The following is a 17,515-nucleotide window of genomic DNA, read 5'->3' as shown; positions in this document are numbered from 1 at the left end:
CCGGGACAAACGCCGCCAGGCCGCTACACACGCGCGGCCGCAACCTCCCCGGCCGGAAGCGGGTCTCCTCCTCTCCTCCCGCCGCAGAGGGCTCCGTCCCGCAACCACCGGGCCTCGCCAGAGTCGCGGCGAGGGCTCGGAGCCGACGCTCCCGCCCGCTCTCTGCCGAGCGTCGCGCCCTCCCGTCAGCGGCCGAGCGCGCCTCGGCGAGGGCGGGGAAGCTGAGGCGCGCGCTGCCCCCGCGCACCGCTCCCTCGCGAGAGGCGCAGCCCGCCGCCGCGCCGCGCGCCCCGCCCCGCCCCCGCGCGCCGCAGCCCCGCCTCGCCGCTGGGCTCCGGGCGGGCCGGCGCGGGGAGGGCCGGCGGGCGCGGAGCGCTGCGAGCAGCCATGATGGTGGGTCTCGGGGCGGCCGCGGTGCCGGGGCGGGGCGGGGCGGGCGTGTGCGGCCGGGTCGCTAACCTGTGCGCTTTGTCTCCCCCCACCCTCCCCGCTGCTCGGCCGTGCCCCTCCGCGTCCCCCGGCCCGCTCCGCCTCCTCCTCTTCGCCCCCAGCAGGAAGGCTCGGACGACGGCCCAGATTTCCTCTCGGAGGAGGACCGAGGTGTAAGTGCCGCGGGGAGGCGTTAGGGACCCTGGCGCCTGGGGGTGGGGTGGAGGAGGGCAGGGTTGGTCCCCTCCCCCGGGGGACCCTCCGGCCGCTGCATGGCCCGAGCCCGCTGCGCGGGTACCGGCAGGGACGCGGGATGGCGGGGGGCGGCGGGCCATCGGGGTCCGGGCTGTTTGCCTGCCGGGGTCTGCTAACGTGGGAATAGCACAGCTTCCCTCTGAAATCAGTCTCTGTGTGCGCCTGTTTTGCCGTGAAATTTTGCATTGTTCTGTCACCCAAGTTTTGGAAGGGCAGTTCTTTCATGCTTTTGTTGGAATAGCTTGCAGAGGGGGTTGTGCGTGTTGCTGGAGATTCCTGTTATCCCTCTGTGTCCTTCCCTGCGCTGATACGTGCCCCCCTCCCCCGGCACACACCCACCTTGTGCCGTGGTCCTGCCCAGGTTGACCGGCCTTGCGGAGAGCACCAGGTTCCATTTTCAATCCTGGTGAGCCAGGGCCTAAGTGAAGCAGCCTTCCCCTCTCAGCAATCTCTGGGCCCTAGAGGCTCTCCCATAGATAACAATGAGGCGTTTACGTTGCAGGCGCATGCTGCATAATAAACTCTTTATTGAAAAGAAGTTCTGTTGTTGGGACAGGATGCTGCGATTATGTTTCTTACTGAGAAAACCTTTTTTCTCTGTCCTGCTGTTTCTGGCCTTCGTTTCTCTTCGAACTGCTGCATCCGTCTTTCTTTAACTTGCCTGCCTCACTTAAGCAACAAATCGGCTAATCTAGGATAACTTGCTCAGACTGATTACCCCTATCGGTTAGTATCTTGAGAAGGATCGACTCTGAGCAAGTAGGAGAGCAGCTTGTGGGTTGCTTAGGTTGCCTTGGCTGTTGCTGATTATTAAAGTGGCTACATCCAGTATATTACTAAAAATACAAAATCTGAAAACCACAGATTCATGCATGCCATACTCAAGTGTCAAACATAATGTTGAGTACTAAGCGATTTTTTACTATATACATGTGGTAGGACTTCAGTGCATTTTATGTTCTGGTTCATGACCAGAAATTAAAAACGGAATTCTGATACTGTATTAGGCCAATTCTGGCCACTGTAGAGCTTTTGCCTTTAATTATGCAGCTACTTTAGTCAGAATACTGGATGAAAAAGAGAGAAGGTGGAAATTGTTGTCCTTTGAGTGCCTTCAGAACAAGGACTGAAAAACTTGCTAATTACGGAGTTGTGTTTTACATAGATTGTCACTGCTATTTAGGAACAGACAATTAAGTGCACAGTTAAGTTGTCTTTATCTGAAGGTGCAGGTAGAACATAACAGTGCAGATCTGATCCCATGTGAAACTTGTGTGTTTGTTTGGTTATTAGTTTTCCTTTTAAGGCTACAGGTAGTCAAGAGTTCACAAGGTAATTTGAAAGCCTTAAGAAATCTCTTAGCAGTCTCGTTCGTGCTGTTGGACAACTTACATCATCTCCGTTGGCCAAGTGCAATCTTTTTTTTTTTTCTTTTCTTTTTTTTCCCCTCCCCCATCTTCATCCAGCACTGAGGAATTAAACCAGAGCTATCTTCTTCTCCTTTCCCTATTTTTTTTAGATTTCTTAGTTTCAGTCGCTGGGGTTTTAATTTTTTCACTGCTATGTAAATCCCTGGGGTTAAAACACAGGTAGTTATCTGCATGATTTTGATTGTGATACAGAAAATCTAATCAAAGGCAATACTGTCAGTCTGTTCATGAATGGATTTGCTGTGCTTTAATCTTCAAAACCACGATTTTTTTTTCTTACTAGCAGTAGTAAAAATAAACAGCTTTTCATAAAGTGTTTCCCTGATTCTGATTTGTTGTCTTCCTCTGTTTGCAATTTAAAAAAAGAGTAGGTCAAGCCTTTATTTGAGAGCATACATGGCAACTTCTGGTTAGAGTAATTGTGCTTTTAGTTTTGAAAATCTGTACTCTTCCCTCTCTAGAATTCAAATATCACTATGACAACTGTACTTTTAATTCTTCAGAATCATGTTGGTCAGCTACGGTTGTGTTAAGTTTAATGTGGGGGTTATGGGATGAAAAGAGGGCTGGAAATTATGCTGATGCCACATAGAACAGTAATTCTGAAACTACTATGTTAAACCATGTGGAGCCTTTTCCAGAGAATTGTAAAACAGAGCACTGAGAATCCTCTTTGAGGAAGTAACAGTGGGTGGTCTGTAGAAGGAACTTATTATAAATGGTCTGCATAAAACGAACTTGCGGTAATTGCTTTTCTGAATCTCGCTTAGGAAAATACTATTGAGTTCATTTGGAGTAACTCAGTTCCTGTTGGGGTTTTTTTTTGTGGTCTCTCTAACGTAAACAATACATACTTTGAAAGGTGGGATAGTATTGTGCTACTGGTGTTGTCTTGTGTACTATATACCTATGCAAACTTTAGGCAACTTGGCTAATGCTCTTGTCTGCCCATTTAGGGGAAATGAGCTATCCCTTAGAACAGGTCTGCTAGAAACTTGGTGCTGTGGTGGCACTTTGTAATCTTTTGTTGCAAAAGGATTGTTTGTTTCCCTTGCTCTGTGTGTTTATCTGCCTGTAAAGAACCTGCCGAAGAAAGCAGCCTTTTTCTCTGACGTTTTTGAAAAAGCTTAGAGTAGTTACAGTTGTTAAAGGATAACATTACCTAGGAATGTAAGGTTTGGTTGTTTCCATTGTCTCTACCAGTTTCCTTCCATTATCATTTGAAGTATAACTGATCCTTGAGCAAGAGCTTAGGTGCTAAATCCTCTCCTTGCATTGTGTTCTCTTTTAGTACTGTAACATTGCTTGGCCCTGATTTTGTCTTCTGGTATTTTCTAGGACCTTTGAATAAAACGGACTTTCTTGGTATAGCGTGGAAAACTGTAAAGCAGCTAAACTAAGTTAGCTTTTGTTTTGCAAGTTGTTCAGCATGGGTGTAGAGCATGTATCTAAGCATAAAATTATTGTGCTATGTTGTGTGTACTAGACTGGGGGGGGGGGGCGGGGGGGCGAAATACAGTGGGACTGTATGCCACCTCTCTTTTTTCCAGAGTTTAAGGTACTTACATTCCAGGTTTTGTAGCATTTTATTTTTCTTTTGTTTTCTACTCCCTTCTTCTAGAAGGCCATCCATTGGTGGCGGTTTTCTTTTGAAAGTAGTGATGAAGAGATTGCTTAAGTTTGTTGTGTGATGACGTTGTTTGTGAATTTAATTCCCAGTAATGTAATGTGAACCATTGTGTCACATGAATACATTTAGAGTTCTTCAACTTTCTGATTGTCTTTGACACCTTTCATAAACGCTTCATTACCAGTGCAGATGAAAATGTTCCCTGTTGGCAGTCAGGCTACGCAGCATAATTTAACATATGATTAAACTCTTCAAAACTGTTACAAACTTAACACAGTATAAATCAAACAAATAGTCCTTTTCAGCTGTGTGTCATGAGCGAAGTTGTAATGTTTAGGTAGTTCTTAATTTTCTCAGCACAGAGAAGTGTTTTGTTTCTCAAGTTGTGAATAGTGCGTGTGGCCAGGGTGCACTGCACTGGGGGCTGCGTACGTGCCAGTGACAAACTCCAACAGCTGTTATACTGAATCTTCAAATCTTGTATTGCACCACTTTTTTAAAAAAGGAGGAAAAAAAGCATTTTGGTAGAAATTTTTTACCTGTGAAGGACTACATAAATACCATTTGGATAATCCATATTATCTGCTGAGGTTACTCTGTTTGTTAATGTATTCTGGGGGACTGGAGGAAAACAAACGGTACCCCAGACAATGTAACCACTAAAAACTTTTTTACTAGCTGAAAAATGTAGTGTCATGACATAAGGCAGACATTGGTATGTCCGATTATATTTTTCTTTCCTAAATTAGATGTTAAGCACGTTGGAAACTCAGTAGGAGCTAGGAGATTCTGCCTCTGAGAAGTGATTTGCATTGGATCGTTGCATGATAATATGCCGTTGTGTGAGGCAGTGACCCCCTAAACCTTGGGAAAACAAAACAAAAAGGGATGCCTGAATCACATGTGTGAATGTGTTACTGTGCAGTGGTTTTAATGATTTCCAAATTTACTGTGAGGATAAGCTGTTGCTATTTGTGTAATAGCCATTGAAATGTTATATTTTGCTAACCTAGCAGAATATGCTGGACTGTACGATTTTGGTTTACGTTAAAACACTAATTCTAAGATATATTAGTCTGGTTGCTGCTATGTAAGCTGCAGAGTTGTCCGTGCAGTGAAGTTAACAAGAAAACTAGAGTGGGAGCTGACCACACTGTGATTTAAGATAAGGATTAAGGTAACTGCTGGAAAACAAGATGTGGCAGTTGATGCTTCTCTTCTAGTGCTGCTCCAGTGCCTTGCAGCGTTACCTTCAAAATCTGCTAGTGTGTAACCTGTGTGGTGTGTGTTGCTGATACTTAAAGCGTTTTTGTACATGAGTACGGACTTCAAAATGCAGTGCTGAAAAGTTTTGTGGGAAAAAGTCTATATCTTTGTATGGCAAAGCATTTTTATCCTGGAGAGTGTGATATTTCTAGAAAAAAAGCAGCATCAAAGAAAAAACGGTGTCTCAGTAAAAAGTAAGCCTCACGAACATGATGTTGAAATGTTTTTTGACGGTGTTATTGGAGAAGATTTCCAAGTTAGTCTTAGTACTTGTAAAAATATTCTGAATGTCTGTTGATCATGATGATGATTAAATTGTTGTGGAACAAATTGCTCTGGAACAACAAGGATGCAAGGGTGAGGGGACTTGGATTTTAAGTTGGGGTCTAGAGGAGGTTATAGTTTCACCAAGTACTGTTAAAGCCTTTGGTTCAGTTACTGCCAAACATTGCAGTGCTCAGATAATCTTCAGTTTTTCTATATTTGATAATTTTCTCATTTTCTTTTCACTGTGACTTCAGAATTATTTTGTGAGAGAGCTCAGGTTTCACCACTTGTGGAAAAAATTACGCACTTTCCTTGCACTTTTGCCATTTCTCATGCTGGTTTTGAAGAGGCTGAAGTCTTGGGTTTGAGTTTTTTCATTTGTTAGTGGTTTTGCTGTTTTGGTTTGGTTTGTTGGTTTTTTTTTTTTTTTTCCCAAAAAATATTTCCAGGGAGACTTAGCTCTGAATTTCAGGATATTTTTTATTTTTAAGCTTTTTCAATATATCATGGGAAATGTTAAACAAAAGAATAGTGTAGGATAATATGAGTAAACTAGGTTTTTAATAGCTCTTGCTTCTTTGAAATATAGGACTGCTTTTCTCCTTAAAAGTACCTTTCCAACTGTTAAGTACCTTTATAATTACCTTTACAAGTACGTTTACTTACAGCAGGTTGTTCGGTGAAATGGGGGGAATGAAGAGAAAAAGCTACTGAGCTTGTTGCTGTCTGTAGATATACTGTGTCTTGATCATCTCAATTAGCAGCAAGTTAACAATACACAGAAATTACAATAGTGCACTAACAAGGACTACAGTAAAAGAAATTATTTGTATGGTCATGTGTGCCATAATGAGTACTACTGGAATTTCTTTTTCTGATGGAAATAATCTTTTAATGTTGGGGTTTTTTTGTAATCTATCTTCAGTCTTTTAAGGATGTTCAGCATTGCAGGATCAGGGTTCTTCTCAAGAGAAGTATAATTAACTTTTTTTTAATTTAAGCTAAATAGATTTTTCTTTGTTTAGCTTAGAGCAATAAATGTAGATCTCCAGACTGATGCTGCTCTGCAAGTGGATATCTCAGATGCGCTCAGTGAGAGGGACAAAGTGAAATTCACTGTCCATACAAAGGTAAAAGCCTGGGTTTGTACGCTGAACGTTTTCTTAATTATATAGAAAAAAACCTGTTTATTGAAACAAGTGTAACACAATCCAAAGGAAATGAGAAAGTAGTGTTATCTCATGTTTAAGCAACTGGTAGCTGCAGTGCTTAAGAAAAAGATGGCTAAAAAGTTAAGTAGTTAAAAAAACTGTTTAGAAAAAGTGACGTTCAGTTTTTTGTACTGATGTGTTGTCACACCATTCCCATGCATACTGATTGGCCTATTTGCAGGTAGAATGTTTAATGTACCTCAATATTCTTCAGTATATTTTTTATTAGATTAGCCATGGTTTCAGATTCTAAAAATATATTTCATAATGGAATTACATTCAGGAATCATTTTTCGTTACTGCTTGTTTATGGCTTTTCTTTTTTTAGGTTTGAATGTTTATTGATCGCAGAATCACAGAATAGTTGAGGTTGAATAAAGTTTCTGGAGATCATTTATTCCCATCTCCTTCTCAGCTTGTACCATTAAATCAGAGTGAACCAGAGCACATTGCTCAGGACTTGTCTGTGTTTTGAATATCTCCAAGGATTGAAACTCCCCAACCTCTTTGAGCAACCTATTCCAATTGATTGCCGCACTAATTAAGATGGGAGTAATTATTGCTGTATGAACTTTTTTTTTTGTCAAATCCTTACTTGGATGGTTTAATTATTTTTACAGGGATATTTTTCTTGTTCCTTCAAGGTGTTTTTCATACAGTAATGAAAAACATTTTAGTTTTTTGGTGTGTGGGGTTTTTTTGGTTTTATTTTTTCAGAATTCTTCCTCTTTTTCCCCTTCTAGAGTTCCTTACCAAATTTCAAACAAAACGAGTTTTCTGTTGTCCGGCAACATGAAGAGTTTATTTGGCTTCATGATTCTTTTGTTGAGAATGAGGACTATGCTGGCTATATCGTAAGTATTACCATTCTTTTGGTTTATGTGGACTGTATCAAAAGTACTTGTGAGTACTTTTAAATGCAATGGGAGCAGCAGATGTTCATTCCTTCTAAAATCACATCAGAAGCTCTAATACTTCATTTTATGCAATTACACAGAGTTAATGGTTGGAGGAAGCTTGGAGGAAGGTTACTGTAGTTGTCATACTTTCTTGCCTTTCACTTCTAGGGAGTGAGTAGTTTAATCTGTATCCAAATATATTTTTAGTTCATGGTGTTAAAAGTGTGGGAGATACGTGAACTGTATAACTTGGTGGTTTTGTTTTTGCAAGCTAATGTTTGACTTACTTACAAGTTTCACGTTGCCTTTGTTTTAGCCGGAATGGCTGAGTGCAGTTACTGAGCTGTAGTAATTAGACTTTTACAGTTTTCATTATGAAGATCAGAATCATTTTACCATAAGTCAGTTGGAGGGGAAAAAGACAATGCAAATACCATCTAGAACTACAGAGAACCTTAATACACAGCTTAACAACTTACGGTTTGAAGTTTATTTCAGGCCTCTGGCAAACAGAGGTCCCAAAATAGTCACCTTACAATACTGCCTATTAAAAATGGGTGCTGCTGTTCAACCTTTAATTACAAATAGGAATATTTGTCATCTTGGTGTGAAAGTTAGGTATTCATTTTGTGTTTGGGGAGCAGTCTACTGATTCAGAAGGTAAACATGTATTTCTAAGTGACTAGTGGGTACGTTATGATTAATAAAATCTGTGTTGTGTCAAACCATTCTTGAGCTAGTCTTTTATTTTGGTCAGAAAAGCTATTTGAAATGACTAGACCTTCTGTGTGATAATAACTAGTTTCAGGCAGTTGACTGTATAGATGCTGGATTTTTCTTTTTTGGTAATGCATTAGTGTAATGGGCAAATATCAGTGAACTAAAATTTAGGCATGTTTTGTTCTGTGTCCCATTACTGATAGTATTTCAGGATTAGTTGGACTGTGGTGTTTTCTCTTTCGATGTTGATATACTATATTACAAGATTAACCTAGAGACTTGTTTACTGTGTGCTTTGTTATTTCAACAGATGTATCTTTAATGTCAACAGTGCAGCAAGAAAGAACTAGTGCCTGCAAACAACATGGAATTGGTTTTTTGATTTAAAGTTTTGGGGAATTGTAAATGTGTGGTGTGAAAACAATTCCAGAATATTTTTTTCTTCCTTCAAACAAGAAACAGTCCTTACCAAATAAGCTAAACCAAAACTAATTATAAAGTAATTATTTCAAGTTTTAATTCATGGTATTGGGAAAGCTAGGTATTACTTGGTTTCTGTTGTCATTAAACTACTGAAGCCATTAGTTAATTCTTCAGTTGTCTTCAAGAACAGTTGGTCAAAATTGTAGTAATGCAGCATGTCTGACTCCTGAATGAGAGAATTTATCCATGAATGCTGTAATGAATCATGAAAGAGAGAGCCGTATATTAAAAAGCTGCTGGCAATTTACAGTTCCTGTACTGAATGGATGTTGTTTAACTGAAGATGAGCAATTAAAAAAAAAAAAATTGATCCAATTCCAGATTCCACCAGCACCACCCAGGCCTGACTTTGATGCCTCAAGGGAGAAATTGCAGAAACTTGGAGAAGGAGAGGGATCGATGACTAAAGAGGAATTCACCAAGATGAAACAAGAACTGGAGGCGTATGTAGACTTGATTACTACTTTTTTTTTTTTTAATCTCTCAACTTTGAATGCTGTTTGCTGTGCCGTATTTCTGATTTCACTGTAATGGTTCTCTGTGAGATATAGACTTGAGAATCTAGTTGCTACATAACCAGGGTTATCTTAGTGATCATGATCAGAGCCATTAGGAAAATTGTAGAAATAATTTCGTGGAAGATCTTCTGAAACAGGAGAAAAAAAATCAGCTTGTTCTTGAACATTCTTTTATGAGGAAAAAAACTAGTTGGATCCTTTTCTTCACAGAACACCTGCAAAGGGAGGAGGTAACGTCTGTCTTTTGGTTCTGGTGTTCCAGATTTTATAAGCATAATGAAATTTTAAGGTTTATACATGTAGTGTTTGAAATAGGGATTTTTGCGTGTGGTTGGTACTGTAAACATATATGCCAACTTTCTGTTCCCCAAGAAGTATGGAGGTTACTAGAAAATACTTTTTTTGTCACTACGTGATTGGGTTTTTTTTTGCACAAGGAGAATATACTTCCTGAAAATAGTATTTTCCCTTACGTGAATTTAATGTGTATTGAAATATCTGCTCTAAGGCTTTTAGTTCCATATTGAGTTACACAGTGAAGTTTCTCCTTACTTCATCCACTTTCCTTATCATGCATTCACTTCTTTGATCTTTTTCCTGTCATTGGTTTCAGTTTTCAAGTGTATATTTATGCTGCTTCTAGACTGCTTCTATCAAGAGCTCTGAATTGGCAAGAAAAGTACATAGAACTCTTAGAACTGCTGCTTTGTCTCCGAACTCCAGCTGCTGTGAGCAAATGTCATAAAAAGCTCTGTATTAGTGTTACGTGCAACATAATTTATAGCAGAGTAGATATACACTTCATATGCAGAAAACTGGAAATTAGCAAAAAACTATAGATTTTAAAGAATCTGTGGTTTTCCAGCGGCCCTGATCATGATTCTCTTGTGGTCTGGTTAGGGGTTGGATAACACAGAAAACTTTGGGTTTCTTCTACTGCCACCTCCATCCTCTGCATCCTCCTTTTTTGTCTTCACTGAATGACTACTACTCTCACTGAGATCAAACATCTCCCAACACTGGCCCTGCTGGTTTGCTGGTATGTAAATCTTAACCTCCTTGCACATAGTGGAAGCAAAAGTGTTGATTATCACTTCACCATTTGACCTCACAATGGCGAAAAGAGCCCCTTCCTCATTTCTAGACGAGTTACATTTTGTTCATTGAATTTGCAAAGCAAAATGGATTCTAACAAACTTGTATTGATAAGAATGCCTTCTTCTTAATTAAATCACAAATGAGTAATTGTTTTAAAGTTGAGTTGGCTGAACTGGGCAGCTATGCAATTGTCATGGTTAAACACAATTTTTTTGGTTGTACCTGCCAAATGCAGTGCTTAATTTCACTTTTAGAACCACTATGAAGCAAGACACCCATGTGAGCTTCAGCCCAAAAAGGCTAGGTGCTTTAACATGGAATGAAAGACTGCTATCTAAAGAGCTGACAAAACTACATGAACATTTAAATAAGTAAGGAGGGTGCAAATAGGCAAGGGGATGGAGATGGGGAGGAAGGAATTTGCACATCAGCTATGTAGTGCTTAGTGACTGTAGTCTGTATCTCAGTTTCTTGATTTTTCGGGAGTTGGGGAAAGGACAATTAAATGAGGTTACATTTTCAGCAAACCAGTCTGTGTTAGCTAGCCTTAAAAATTAGGATGCGTTTGTTGAGTCTTCATTAAAAGTATCTCTGTAATATGTTAGGGCTTCAAATTTCCCCCTAGTATTAACATTGTACTATTTATGTATGTCTCAAATATCAGAGTGATCACCTCTACTGTATCAGCTTATAATTTTGTGTCTTTACTGAGGATCTCTTAAAGCTGCTCACTAAGCTTATCTCAAACTTAATTGCTTTGTGTGAAATTCTTATGTCTGTCTGGTTTCTTGTTTTCAGTGAATATTTGGCAATATTCAAGAAGACAGTTGCAATGCATGAAGTGTTTTTGTGTCGCGTGGCAGCACATCCTATCTTGAGAAAGGATTTAAATTTCCATGTATTCTTGGAATATAATCAGGATGTGAGTATTGAAAACTGAATTGCTGGCAAGACAAATCAAGATGTACTTTTATGGTAGGATGGAAAATTGATTCAGAGGGCTTTACCTCCTGGAGCAAATTGCATCAATTCCTTCATACCTCACATATTTGTATTGTAAAAGTCAGAAATTCATTTAGTGTGTAGGAGTTCATTTTTGCTGCCACCTGGGGAACCAAACGCACTATGTGCTTTAGCCTCAACGTTAGAAATATTAATGGGAATCCAATATGTTTTGGATTAACAAGATTAGCTTTTGGTGGTGATTTCACATGACGTTATGCTTGTCCACTCTTTGACTAATTTCTTTTTTCTTTTTTGGGCGGGAGGAAGGATGGTGCAACAAAGACAGAACGCTAGTTTTTAGGATTTGGAATTGTGGTTTAAATTCTGTTGCTAACAAAACTAGAGAGGATTTCTAATGAAATGTTCTCGTAAGCAAAGACTTATTGTTAATAATGTAGGTGAAAATTGGGTTAATTTTTTTCTAAATATTGGACTAGTGTGGCTGTCCACATGTTACATACTGAATTGCTATCTAAGTTTAAGTTGATGGAGAGGACTTTCTGGATTCATAATAACTCTTTGGTGTTGGAGTTAGTGGTTGCTCATATTCTTCAGTTCTTAGTTGCTTTTTAAAATTGCAGAAATCACCATTGAATGTTGAAGAAATCATTACAAAGATTGGCTCAACTGAATACATGCTTAACTTCCAAATATGTTTCAGAGGATCCTCTTGTTGCTTGATGTAGAAATGTTTACTGGTTCAGGACTCAGTTTACCTAAATTGGGCAAATTTGGATGGACAGGAAGAGTGTGAGGGTCTGAAACCAACATTGTCCTCAGTGCAGTGAGGGGTAAATGCTTCTGTAGTTTCTGAAAGTCCAAGACCTGCCATTCTGCACTTAAAAGAGGAAAACCTGGTTATATTGGGTTAACTCAACAGCAATACTGTGCATGATAAATACCGTATTATTGATAACTGAAATGTACACATGATACATTTGATATCATCTGTAGATGCTAGAATGTTGCTGATTATTTTTTTTTTCTGAAAGAGTATTTTAGGTGATAAAGAACAGTCTAGTAGTCTAGTAAATGACATAGTCTGTCATTCTGGGTGCGTGGAGCCCTGTCCCTATTAATGTAGAGTATAAGACTAAGCAGAGAGCAGGACAACTGGTTTAGGAGTAGCAAGTTGTGGTATGTAGTTTTTGTTTGTGTTGTTTTTTTTTTTAAAGCTTTTATTGCCTGCAGAAAATGAACTAACTTGATAAATGCATTTGTTTTTCAGTTGAGTGTTCGTGGGAAAAATAAGAAAGAGAAACTTGAAGACTTCTTTAAAAATATGGTTAAATCAGCAGATGGTGTCATTGTTTCAGGAGTAAAGGTGATTATTGCTTAATATATCAGGATTTTAAATGTATTAACATTGTTGTCTTCTTTTTAATGAAGTAGAATTTTACATAGCTACAAAAAAGGTATTTTTGTAGTGATGTCTAACTTAAGAATTAGAGGTAGAGAATGGGAAGGAACCTGTGGCGCTGGATGCCAGATAACTGAGAGCTATGTGATTGCTCCTGTGAAAGAGGGCTTTCAGTACACTTTCTCCTGTTTTAGGAAATTAAGCATTTTTTTAATCCATAGAAGATTGATAATCTGGTTTTTGTTCTGGCCTGTCATTTTATATAGTGGGTAGGTGCACTAGTTTTGACAACTACTGCAGCTCAGAAGTTACTAACACAGTGTGAATTTTACGAGCCTTATAACATCCTTCTACTGTTTCAAAGCTAAGAGCAGCAGTAGAGGTAATGCTATTTTTCCCAGTAGATGCAAGAATGTAACTGAGACAAAAAAAAAAAAAGTTAATGAAAATTCAGTTTCATTTTGACTTTTCCAAAAGTTGAGATTGGTTTTATAACAAGCATAAATTCCGCAAAATATTATTTTAATCTCCCTTCTTTTTAGTGGTAACCTTCCATTTGCAAGCAAATTAGAGAAGCTAAAGTTCCTAGTTGTAAAATCTTGAGTTTTGCATCTGCTGGAAAGTGGATATAACCATGACTGGGAGAAAACTATGAAGTCTAAATAACCAACAGTTTTCATAAGCACATTGTTCAAAGCCCATGTTGTAGGCTATTCCATGGTACTGAGTATCTGTGCTATCTTAGAGGGTTTTTAAAAATAAATATAAACCAAATATCTCAGATTGTAATACAGAAAATATTAAAATTTACCTACATTTACCAACTTGAAAGAAATCTGTGGTCAAGATCAGTGTTCCTGAGCTAGGAGTTCATATCGTCTCTGCTATGACTGCCACATTTGTGCAACTGAGTGTCTTTCTTCCCCCTTCCCCTTCTTCTAGATAGGTGTCCTTTTATTAAGTACTTGACAATTATTCTGTTTTTCCGTCACCAAAGTGGTAGTTAGTAGTGAAATTTTCCTTCACTTCAGGTTTAGTTATCTAGATCTTAAAGATACTTGTTACAAATTCTTAATTCTTAATAAAACTTCAGATCATGATAAAATAAGTGAAAAAGAAATCAGTTTACATAAATGGTGTTTTTGACAATAAAAATAGATTGGATTTCATGTCACAGCAACAGCAATACATGCAAATTTACTCTGCAATCTCTCTGTACAGAGTGAGTGAAATCTTGGTTTTTAAATGGTGCTTGTTTTTTTGTAGGATGTGGATGACTTCTTTGAACATGAAAGAACATTCCTTGTAGAATATCACAACCGAGTCAAAGATGCCTCTGCCAAATCGGATAAAATGACAAGATCACATAAAAGTGAGTTCTTTTTCCAGGGTGAAAATAGTACTAGTTAAAGTTCACAGAGGTGGTTTGTGAGGAGCAGTAATTTTTAGTTTTCATTTTGCATGCAAAAAGTTAATTTCTCCAAGTGTAGTCTTCAGATAGTCTAAAGTGTAATCTGGCTTTCAAAGTTCAACCTTTCCTGTAATAGACTAGAGGGAGTAAGAACAGCCTAATGTGACACTGAAAATATCTTGATTCTTCATGCTGTCCCTTTGAAGAGCAACACACTTTATGTAATAATATTTTTTTTGAAGTCTGATTCTTAATCTTCAAAGTGTAAAGGTGGGTAATATAGCAGTGTATGTGATTTTACTCCTAATGAAGTTTCTCTTGATTGGATGAGCTTGCATTCATCAGAGTGCAATTTCTTGGCACACTAGGCATTGCATTACATTGCTGAGCAGCAAACTCCTATTTGGGCCATTAGTTCTAGACTGGGAAGTAAGGTTTCCATTTTTCAGCCTTTTAGAATGGAGACTGGAATGTGTACATTCAGTAGCTTGATTTGCAAGATGCCTCTTCTTACTGAGGCGACTTTCCACTTAGCTATTGATTTCTCTTCCTGAGCTAAGTGCTAGCTAATATGATTTCTGGAAGCTCTATATAGTCTTCTTAAGTACAGTGCATTTTTTGAGAAAATGGAAGATCTTTGGTTTAGGACTACTGCTTGCTTTAGGATTATTGTGTTTTGGGAAGCTCGGAAAAAAGTTGACCTTTATTGCCCTTGACTTTAAATTTTTGTGCCTAGATAAGTCAAAATTGAAGTACTAGGTTCTATCTGCTTTCTTGAAGCTTGTGTCAGATTCACAGATTCTGCCTTTGCTATCTACAGTAACACAGTTGACGCAAAACAAGGCCACAAACCTTTTGTGAATCTCCATTGGTTAAGGACTCGAAACTGAGTCTTTTGGACCTTTAGTATCTATGCTAGAAGATGAGGGAGAGTCAGTTGCGGCTTAATGAGGTACTAAGGGACCCTGTGTCTTCATTCAGTTCCCACCTGAAGTGGTTTCTGGTGTTTTATTTGCTTTCTTAAAATGAAAACTGTTCTTCTTTCATGGTAGTTAGGTGCCAAACTTTAAGTAGTTAAAAAGCCTTTCATGTTGGTTGTAGAACCAGGAAAATTGTTAGAAATTAGGTTATAGAGGATCTGATTGGAACTGATCAAATTTGTGACAAAGCTTCACTGGTTTTCAGGCTCCAGTCACCTAGGATGTTTATTGACAACTTCTATCAAATTGTGAATTGGGACAAATGGCACCTTTTGAAATTCTGGGTAGAGGAGTAGAGCAATGACCTGGGAAGCCTGTTTTGGAAATGGGCAATCTGTAGTTTATGGATAACTTAGGACTGACAGAGAGCTGCAGGGCTTGCAAAGATTTGACGTTCTATTTCCAGCAGAAAATCTATTTTTACATTTAAATGGGAGAGATAGAAGGGGAGGTTAATGGCTTCCTAATACCATTCTTTACTGTAACTAACTGCACTGATTCCCTTGGGCTGTATGGAGTAATGAATTGGGTGGAAAGTGACCCGCTCAATCTGTTAAAACAAGGTTGTGTTACTTTAAAAAATCCACTTAAAAATTCTGCTTCGAGTCATAAAAACTTCAAAAATAACAAGCAAATATATTTTCCTGTTCATCGCTTGGATCTGTGGTGTTTTCATCATCTATTGAGTTTATACTAAAAGCTTTTTAAAAAAGCCATCTGTGCAAAGATTTGATTTTTATGCTTACTATATAGCAATACCTCACTTGTCAAATTATGCAGCCTTCTTTACAAACCTTACTTCTAATTTCCTTGTGTAAAATGCTTTAACACTAATGCTACTTCAACGAGTGACCACTGAGGTTGGAGGTAAGGGTTTCCTGAAAATTAGATGTGCACTAGGAAAGGTGGTGTGCATATAGCACTGTATTTTGGTAGTTTGGAGTTTGTATTCGATTTACTGCTCTCAAGCACACAGACTTACTCTTTGTTACTGTTAGACTGTGAATTTTTTTTATTTTTATTTTTTAAATAGCTTTACACTTTAGATTCAGGTTTCAATTCAGACTTTAGCCATTGAGTTTGTACATCTTCCACCAAAATAATACCTAACAAAGCTGCACAATAAATTTACCCAGCAGGTGCTAATTGTATTAAATATTCCTAGATAAATTACAGATTTCATGATTTGGTGAGAATGCCCTGTTTATTGTGTGAAGTTATCCTTCATAATAAGTGACATGATTGAAATCTTGTTTCTGCTTTTATGTTAAAGCATGTTCCTTTCAGAAAAACACCTACTCTTGAAGAAAGAGAGGAACTTCAAAATTTTCAGAAAGAAGAGGAACGAAATAGTAAAACAAGTGCTTGTTTGTTTTTCTAGATGTGGCGGATGACTATAATAGAATTGGTTCTTCATTATATGCATTAGGAACGCAGGACTCCACAGATATATGCAAGTAAGATATTGTTAATAACTCACAGGAGAATTTGCTAAGGAACAGTCTTAATGGTGACCTGCTGAGATGGGTAGCTCTCTTGTTACGAGAAAACCAGAATTTAGGTAGTTACATCACATGAAGAGATTTTCTTCTTTAGTATTTCATTTCTGTAACAGGCTGCTTTAATATTTTTGCTTTAATATTTGGAAAACAATGCTGGTTTCTGCAGGTTGTAGAAAATTACGCGTGAGATGGAAAAGTCTGCATAGAATATGAAAAAAAACCACCAACTCTTTCACCAGTTGTTTTTAAAGTATTTTAAGTGCTTTGACATGGGCAGCAAGAACAGGTCTCAGTCTGAGTATACTGATTTTTTGTGGATGTTCCCTGTACCAACATCTTGAAAAATTGCTTTGCTTTTTTGGCAATTTTACTGCCTTTAGGAAAAGAGAGAAATCTACGGAGAACCCTAAAAGTCTGAAAATAGAAGAGGGTATCTATGTGCAGATGTTTTTCCTTTTATCTGTCAGTGATTTGCTTGAATATGAAGTTTGGTGTATCTGAAAGTAAAACCTCATTAAGTAGCTTAAAGATGTCGATGCTTGTGAACATGTATGCTTAGAGTTAGCGCGATGACAGGTAGGAGACGAGTATGAAAGTTAATTTATTAATTTACCTGAATTACAGTGATATACTTCGAAATGTGATGATACCTTACATATCAGTTACTTTGATTATAGTATTAAGGTTTGATGTAGTCTGTCATGAATCGCACCTGTCTTCTGTCAAAATAGTATGATTTGACTGTAATTCAGTCTTCTCTTATACTGAACCCTTGTATTGTCTCCTGTGATGAAGATGTGCCACGTTGTTGCTCAGCCTCCCTGGATTCAAAGTAGGACATGCGTCATGTTTACTGTGTGAAGAAAAGTACATTCAAATCTGAGTGAAGGACGCTTGATAATTGCGTAGGACTGTTAACCAGGGTGGTGGTGTTTGGGGTTTAATTCACAGAAGCATAAAGAATCCCTGAGGAGCTCTGCAATTATTCTTTAGTAAAAACCATCCATCTGTTAGGCTTTGTTTGTCCCTTACCTTTTCTTAAGTTGTACAA

General features: G+C 38.5%; 1 protein-coding gene across 3 annotated transcripts in view; it reads left to right on the top strand.

Moving 5' to 3' along the window:
• Positions 1-372: 372 nt before the first annotated feature.
• SNX6 (sorting nexin 6) overlaps positions 373-17,515 on the top strand; it is a 29,769-nt gene continuing 12,626 nt past the window's right edge. The window contains exons 1-9 of one of the 3 annotated variants that reach the window (XM_086614184.1): positions 373-393; positions 555-602; positions 6,303-6,407; positions 7,232-7,342; positions 8,912-9,033; positions 11,005-11,128; positions 12,440-12,535; positions 13,838-13,943; positions 16,344-16,419. In XM_086614184.1, coding sequence (XP_086470310.1) covers positions 388-393; positions 555-602; positions 6,303-6,407; positions 7,232-7,342; positions 8,912-9,033; positions 11,005-11,128; positions 12,440-12,535; positions 13,838-13,943; positions 16,344-16,419 — 794 coding nt within the window. In that variant the 5' untranslated portion in view covers positions 373-387. Of the gene's footprint in view, positions 394-551; positions 603-5,470; positions 5,640-6,302; positions 6,408-7,231; positions 7,343-8,911; positions 9,034-11,004; positions 11,129-12,439; positions 12,536-13,837; positions 13,944-16,343; positions 16,420-17,515 lie in introns of those variants that run through there. The other 2 variants (XM_086614183.1, XM_086614185.1) reach the window with 2 other exon arrangements.

The sequence above is a fragment of the Tauraco erythrolophus genome, chromosome 6, assembly GCF_009769465.1.
Source record: "Tauraco erythrolophus isolate bTauEry1 chromosome 6, bTauEry1.pri, whole genome shotgun sequence".
NCBI lineage: Eukaryota > Metazoa > Chordata > Aves > Musophagiformes > Musophagidae > Tauraco > Tauraco erythrolophus.
The sequence above is the reverse complement of the archived record's forward strand: the minus strand, read 5'-3'. Positions and strand labels throughout refer to the sequence as shown.